General features: G+C 46.6%; 1 protein-coding gene across 1 annotated transcript; it reads right to left on the bottom strand.

The window, feature by feature from the left end:
• Positions 1 to 3,902: 3,902 nt before the first annotated feature.
• Positions 3,903 to 7,708, bottom strand: sost (sclerostin). Its single transcript, XM_068582497.1, has 2 exons — positions 7,304 to 7,708; positions 3,903 to 4,445 (listed from the first exon to the last, which is right to left on the bottom strand). Exons 1-2 carry the CDS (start codon positions 7,563 to 7,565, stop codon positions 4,042 to 4,044), a joined length of 666 nt encoding a protein of 221 aa, XP_068438598.1. The 5' UTR covers positions 7,566 to 7,708; the 3' UTR covers positions 3,903 to 4,041.
• Between the last annotated feature and the right edge of the window lie 317 nt (positions 7,709 to 8,025).

Here is an 8,025-nt window from a genome sequence, read left to right on the forward strand (position 1 = left end):
ACACTCCCATACATATAAACTGCACTCTTAATTTACATCTGAGGGAAAACGTGTTACAGTTGCAGTGGTTTGTGTGGTAAATTCCTGGACAGTGGTCTGCAGGGTGAAAGTCCTGTGTTTGTTTGTCCCTTCCTAGGAATTGGTTTACCAAAGTCTTGGGTTCACAGAAGCTACAGACATGTAAATAAATATCAAACAATACATTTTGCACGTTGCATTTGCACTCCTTTCCGTCCTCTTGGCAATTTTAATGTGCAGCAGTGCATCATATTTTGTAAGATCATCACATGTGAGAACCTCGTATCTCTATAAAGAACAAACAGCCTGTTTTCAGCTTTGTGTCGATGCATTTTCCAGCTGATCCACAAGGCTTTTTTAAAGAGTTTGTGTAAGAAGAAGAAGAAGGATGAATCAATCAGACTAATCTGCACATGCAGTGCAGTCAAAAAAAACAGTTCTTAAATTCCACCGCTGGTTCGACCGGATGAACACAGTGTAATTCCTTTCCTTTCCTCTCCTGTCATTTCCTCTCCCACATTTGGACGCCATTTATCATTTAGTCAGTGTGTCAGTTCTATAAATATTCCTCACAGAGGCCATGAGTGAAGCAGGAACTGTTTAAGAACCGTCGACGTCGTGTGTATCTAATCCAGTCCTGTTTCTTACGAGGCGGATATCCCCGGGGGAGTTTTTTCCCCACCTGGTCTTCAAAAAAACCTCACCGATGACACAGCGAAGTGTCGTGGACTCGCTGCGTTCGCTGGGAAACGATAGATCATCGCGCCTGACTCTTCGTGCGCCTCCCTGGTTCTGCAAAAGGTCGCCAGGAGGTCGTTAGTGTGTGCGAGCGGTAACGCGGGGCAGATGCCTTTTTTTTGTCAGCATCAATATCTGGACGGTACCGTTCACGCGCTGCTGTTAAGTACATGCGCTCTCGACTTTCTTCAGGGGGGGAACTTAGTTGCCTGTGTCAAAGCGTGGCATGTCTGTTCTCTCCTGGAAAACAGGGGTTGAAAATGACATGATGGCTGCACATTACGGTGACGTAGTGAAATGTAATATCTACCGTTCTCCGTTGGCACAACAAAAGGCGAGCGCGCTCCACCGCAGTTGCCACAGTGATTTTCCTGTTTTGTGTTTACGGCGAGTTTATTTGGCGCTCGAAGGGGAGCTCTTTTTCTCCTGGTAATTAAAAATAACATTCGCCGATAAAAAGTCAGCGTAAACACCTTTTTTTTTCGCCCGGGTTGCGTAACTCCCGTTTGTCTGCGAGAGGGAAAAAGTCCCAGCGAGAGCCGGGCTTTTCTGTCGGCAGATATGAGAGGCATCCAACGGAGCACTGGAATATAAAGTGAAGAAGGATGGATGCAGCGCATCGAGCCTGAAGCCACGAGGGAGGGGAGGTGGAGAGGAGGAGGTAGGGAGGAGGAGAAGTGGAGAGGGAGGAGGTAGGGAGGAGGAGAAGTGGAGAGGGAGGAGGTAGGGAGGAGGAGAGGTGGAGAGGGAGGAGAGGTGGAGAGGAATGATGACAGTGCCTCTTATCCACCCTCATAAACAAAGAACCGCTGGAGATCACAGGAGTGAAGATTCCTCCTCCTCTTCCTCTTCTGCAAAGCTGCAGACACTTCAAACGGCGGTGAAACTTCCTGATGGGCGAAATGTCTTTGCAGAAACATTTAAAAAAAAATTGCACTTCAACCCCATATTCATGCATGCATGAACATTTAGTAACACGTTTAATATACCTCACTGTTATGAAGTATTATTACAACAGTTTTACTTCCATGTATATTATATACTGGAGTATTATATTGATGCATTAATGTGTTTATCCCTTTGATGTTGCAGCTGGTAATTATTTGACCGTCATGATGCGTTTCTGTTGATTAACCTGATTTATTTGTTGATTAAGTTTTATATTTAATCTGAATTTGCAAAGTATTTAAAGAATGCAGTCGATGAAAAAGTATATTTGCCTCCGATATGTAACGGAGCAGCAGTATATAAATGCCATTGAAGGAAATACTCAAGTACCTCAAAATTGGCCTTAATTACATCACTTTAATGATCCCACCACAGAGTTATAACTCACTATAATCACTAATATCTGCTTACAATAGTGCTTCATAAACCATTCATGAGATGTTTATGTATATATATTCCTTACTGATACTGCATGAGGGCATCAAAGTAAAGAGTACAACACAAAAGATAACAAACACGACGGCTCTTTCAAATATATCTGCCTTTACTTTATTCATGTTCTGTACAGTATTTCATCTCCAACGTCTCTATCATACTATATGACAATAATGGCTATCATTTACTACAAAAAGGTTGCATAAATAATTTAAATGTGGAAATAAAAAATAAATATGCAGTTTCATTCTTTATAACAGTCCTTCTTTTTGTGTCTGTAGAAAAACAGCCCCGCCTCCATCCTCCAACACCCGAAACAGGTTCGATATGTACAATCACAGCTCTCCGCTTGCAAGACAAACCCCTTCCAGTTGCTATTCAATAAAACACACACACACACATACACACACACACAATCAGGAAAACAAGCAAACACTGTCAGTACAGTTTGGTTTTTGTTTAAATCGGGGGAAATACGAGTTGAAAAAACCGTCCCGTCGCTGAGGAAAGAGTGTGTTGTCTGTTTCAGTCCATGCAACGATGCAAATACTTCTTCCCAGTCGGTTATTTGTGTTCCTATCTTTTTCCTGTTTGTGCTATTTACAGAAAGCCGGTGGATCTCGCCTCGTATCAGAAGATGTTTTCCGGTGAGGGGGCGACGCTGGAGAAAAGCGCTCTCAGCCCTTAGGTAACACAACTGTGATGCCTCCTACACACACATGTGCACTTATTTATTTATTTATTGGTCTGTCTGTGATTCCAACCAACAGGAACTGGCTGCGTCTACGAGGAAATGGCTTTTTTTTTTCTTCTCTTCCTTCTCTGTGACTCAAAATAGCACAGGAATGAGCTCATTTAGCAATTAGGAGGAGTCACGGGACGCCCCGCGGTGTCAAACTGGCTCTCCTCCTCCTCTTCCTCCTCCTCCTCCTCGCCGCGTCGCCTGACTCTTTGCATCGCGTCGTGGGAAACAAGCTCCCGTAACCGACGGCCTTGCTGGGCCAAACGAGGCCTTTTTTAGTGAGCGAGGGCCTCCCGAAAAACCTGCCAACGTCCCACCGTTCAGAGCGCCCCGGAGCTGCCACCATCTCCTCACACACACACACACAAACACACACACACACACAGCCAAAACGGAGATGGATTACAACCACTCTGGAGCGAAGATGCACCTTTTCAACTTTAAAAAAAAACAAAAAACACACATAAAAAAAAAAAAAAGGCGTGCTGCGGCGCACCGCTGCATCCGCTGGATGTTTGCACAGATGGGCTCGAAAATCCTCGCGGGAGGACGCCTCATTAAATGAAATCTGTTCTAGAGAAAGAAGAAGAGGAAGAAGAAAATGCAGGAGAAGAAGTAATAGAAGAAGGAGGAGTAGTAGAAGAAGTAGTAGATGAAGGAGACGAATAAGAAGTAGTTGAAGAAGAAGTAGTAGAAGAATCAGAAGAAGTAGTAGAAAAAGTAGAAGTAGAATAAAGAGAAGAAGTAGTAGTAGAAGAGGAGGAAGAAGAAGAAGTAGAAGAAGGAGAGGGAGTAGTAGAAGAAGTAGTAGTAGAAGAGGAGGAAGAAGAAGTAGTAGAAGAAGAAAAAGGAGAAGAAGAAAAAGGAGAAGAAGTAGTAGTAGAAGAAGTAGTAGTGGAAGAAGAAAGCGAGCTGTTGGGGCGATCAGAGGTGATCCAACATGGCGCTACATCTCCTGGCCCCCGACTCCTTTTCTCAAGCAAAATAAGCAGCGGAAAAAGAAAAAAAAACAGCCCAGCAATTAGCTTATGAATTCACTCTCTTTGATATTTCTTTAGCGCCTCCTCCTTAAATCGGAGGAGATCGGTTGTGTCGTGTGAGACGCTCGTGTCTGTGTGTGTGTGTCTGTGTGCGTGCTTTTGTCGTGCCGAAGAGGAGCGTCAGTACGAGTTGCCCGTCAGCGTCGGCGTGCCGTTCTTGCTGCGGCCGTGCTTCTTGCCGCGCGGCGTCTTCGGCGGCTCCTTGGCCTCCGACAGGTTGTGGTGCGGCCTGAAGCGCTTGCACTTGCAGGAGGTGACCACGCGGATCTTGTAAGTCCGCGTGTTGCCGTTGGGGCAGTGCAGCCGGACCCTCCTCGTCCGGGAGTGCGCCGGGATGCAGCGGTGGTCCGAGGCGCCGCCGTTGCCCCTCCACCACTTGCCGCGGCCGATGGAGTTGGGCACCAGGTGCGCGGGCATGCACTGGCCCGAGCACACCAGCTCCTTCACCGGCTTGGCGCTGCGGCAGGAGCCGTCGGTGATGTAGCGGGTGGAGCGCAGCTCCCTGCAGCTCAGCTCCGCGGCACCTTTTTTTGGGGGGCGGAAGAGCAGAACATCGCGGTTACAAAACTCGTTTGGAAACCGTGCGCTAAAAAACCCCCCCGCTCCAATTTTAAGCCCCAGCATGCCCCATTCAGACAATCTTTTGGCGTAGAATTTGTAATTTTTCCATTTTTTAACCGAACGACACAGTTTTTTTGACTGAAACTCCTTCGTGACAGACCAAGGATTTGTTTGTCGGTGCAGATTACGATTCTTTAGGTCTTAATCTTTCCGCGAAGGAGGCACTTTTGGGGAATCTGGCTCGTTACGATACTTCGCAAGGTCTCGCATGGAATAGCCTTCACTTCTAAGAACAAGAAGAGACTGGCGAGTTTCACGTGAAAGATCTCTTTTTCTGGCCATTTTGATAGTTTAATAAACCCACAAACGTGATGTCAACTCGCTCAAAGGAAGGACAGTTTCTTTTCTCACCAGCAGAACTGTTTTCAGCTGTGCTAACATCACCGCACAAGGGTTTCAAGGGTTTTCAACTCATCCATTAGTCTTCTGGACTGATAGCTGCTGGAAATTGGCCTCTATACACCTCTGTAGATTCATTAAAAACCAGACGTTTCCACCTAGAAGAGTCATTTACCACATTAACAATGTATTTCTGATTAATTTCATGTTATCTTCATTGAAGAAAAACTGCTATTCTTTGAAAATTAAGGACATTTCTAAGTGAACGGCAGTGTACATTTCGACCTACAATGCGACCCAATTTGTGCATTTACAGCAAAAATGGTCGGCGATGGTATCGGAGTGTCTGCGTTCAGATTTTACAGTTTGGATTATTAGCGGACGACCGAGGTTGGGGGGGCTTGACGAGGAGGCTCCAGCTGGCAGCAATCAGCTGATAGCAAATCCAGACCAGAGGGCCATTAAACAGCTCAATCAAACTTAATGGAGGTTTTTCGGGGGCTGGAAGGAAAAGCTGGCATACAGCGGCGGCGGTGGCGGCGTTCCCCCCCCCTCAGGAAACGTACATATGCGGTGATGGAGGAGTAAATAGCTGTCTGGTTATTTTAAAAGCAGCCGAACTGGACACCCGCCAGACCGACTCGAGTCGACACGCTCGGCGTGTAATCCCGCGTTTGGCTTGTTGAACAGCCGAACGCGCGAGTCAGCGATTGTCTTTTTTTCTTACAAAAACTGTTTGGAAATGAAACACTCGGAGAGGGATCTGTTTTCCTCTGCGGCTTTCTTTGCACACAAAAAAAAGGAACAAAGGATTTATGCGAGGTGACTTCCCTTTTTTTTCCTCTCTTTCTTTTCTCTCTCCCCCCCCCGTGCATGTGAAATTGATCTGGTGTTATTCTGCGGCCGCCGCTGAAGGGACCACAGTAGTACAACAGCTACAGGACGCACTGGGCAGGCGGTTTCACAACCAGTTACCGCCGTGAATCCCAGTTTGTGAGTTTTAATCCCCCCCCTCCAACCTCCTTCTACATTTCCTGTCGTCCTCGCCGCTGTCAGCCTCACACTAAAGGTGGCGGCCTGCTCGGTTTGCATGACCCTCCTTCCCCCCTCTGCTTCCCCCCCTCCTGGTGAGAGACGAGCCCTGGGAGAGGACTGGAGGGAGGCCAGCTCGTGGTCCAAAGCCTCCGCTGGGACTCCATAGGGAGCAGCAAGGCATCCTGGGACAAAAGCCGGGGAGTCGGATGAAGAAAGTAATCCAGGAGATTTTCTGTCCCCCCCAGCGTGTGAACCTTCGACACATACGCAGTTTATCCGTTAACAAAACAAACAGGGATGTGCTTTTTTTCGATCTCGTTTTAACGTGTTGGATTTTTTCAGTCGCACGAACAGATCTGGATCCCCAGTGATTGAATAAAGACGCATCTTTGAGGACGTCTCACCACCACCCAGCTCGAGTCCACAGGCGTGACATTGCTCTACATGCACCGCTTCAATCCGAACATGCAACCTTTACTGGCCACAGGTGGGAATCATTCTCAGAGGCAGTGTTGCATTTAAAAAGCTCCCCCACCACCACCCTAAAAAGAAAGCCCCCCCCTCCACCTCTGAAGAACAAACTGAAGGTTTTTTTTGGAGACATGTTGTTGCAATCACGGCGATGTAAGTAGAGCTTGACTAATAGTATAAAGAGAGAAGGAAATAAGCTGGAAGACAACGTGCATAAAAAAAGCCCCCGACGTCTCTGTGAATGTTCCTTTTAGGATGATGATGGTGGGTTTTGGGGGAGGAAACGCCACAAGAATGTGCGTCTGTGTCGCTCTCGCCACGCTGCGCTCTGGCTGGATTAAGCAAGAAAACACTCTTCCCACACAGAAGAGCTGCTCTCGATCAGGAGGCTCAGCAGATGGACCCGAGAGGCAGGTGGGCTGTTTTTTTAAAGTCAGATCCACTGATTTGGAGAGTTTAGACGTCACTTATCCACTGATTCTGATCTCAAGATTACTTTTTTTTTCAAATGTGTAATAAAAAAAATGTGGATCGAGTCTAATCAGACCATTTAGTCATTGAGAAAGAAATAATATAATATGAATAACAGATACTTTGTGGTGCACACAATTCAGACAAATACTGAAATATGTGTATTTTATCTAAACAAAAAAGAACATTTCTATTAATAAAAAAATGACCATAAACTTATATAACGTTATTCTCCCTCCACTGATAATAATATACATGCATTTATGTATTAACATAATTAAAAAATAAGATAAATTGTAATTCTCCGGTCAGTTTAAGTGACACAAAAGCATCATTTTTAATGGATTTTTTAAAGCTGGATATTTATTTAATTACTGCAACATTGAGTTGTTGTTTTTTAACTTGATTTACAGGTTTTATTATTGAAGTTAAAGTAATAACTTACTGTATGTGACTGTGTGTGCTGTCCTTCCACCGGTTTTCGCCCTGTTATTCATGCTGTTGCCATGGCTATTGCTGTTGTTGTTGTTGTTGTTGTTGTTGTTGTTGTTGTTGCTGTTGCTCTCCTGCAGTATCGCCTCCTGAGGAGCGTTTCCTCGGTACTCCGGTAAAAGCTCCGTGGCTCCGTTCTTCAGTACCTTCCATCCCTTCACGGCGGTGCAGCATCCCTGCAGCAGCAGCACGAGGAGGCCCACGGACACCTGCATGCTGCGCGAGGCGCCAGGCGAGAGGCGGGAAGCGCGAGGCGAGGCGAGGGCGCGCGCGAGGCGGGATTCTACGCAAGGAACACGAGAGAGCGCGAGACGAGAGCGCGAGACGAGTCGGTCAGATCCAGCCTGCGTGCACGAGGCGCTCGCGCTATTTAAGCAAGTTCTGCTCCGAGCTCACAATTAAAAAGGGCTCACGCAGAGGGGGGCGGGGCCGAACCTGGAGAGAGAGAGAGAGAGAGAGAGAGAGAGAGAGAGAGAGAGAGGGAGGGAGAGAGAGAGAGAGAGAGAGAGAGAGAGAGAGAGAGAGAGAGGGAAAAGTGAGAGGAGAAGAGAGAGAAATGAGGAAGAGTGATGATGGAGGAAGTGAGAAGAGATGATGAACCGGAGAAAGAGGGGAGATGAAGAGAGGGGTAAGGGAGGATGAGGAGGTCATAGAAAAGGGGGAAGAGTGAGAGGA

Source organism: Clinocottus analis, unplaced genomic scaffold (assembly GCF_023055335.1).
Source record: "Clinocottus analis isolate CAN_PGR_092001 unplaced genomic scaffold, fCliAna1.0.p SCAF_19, whole genome shotgun sequence".
NCBI lineage: Eukaryota > Metazoa > Chordata > Actinopteri > Perciformes > Cottidae > Clinocottus > Clinocottus analis.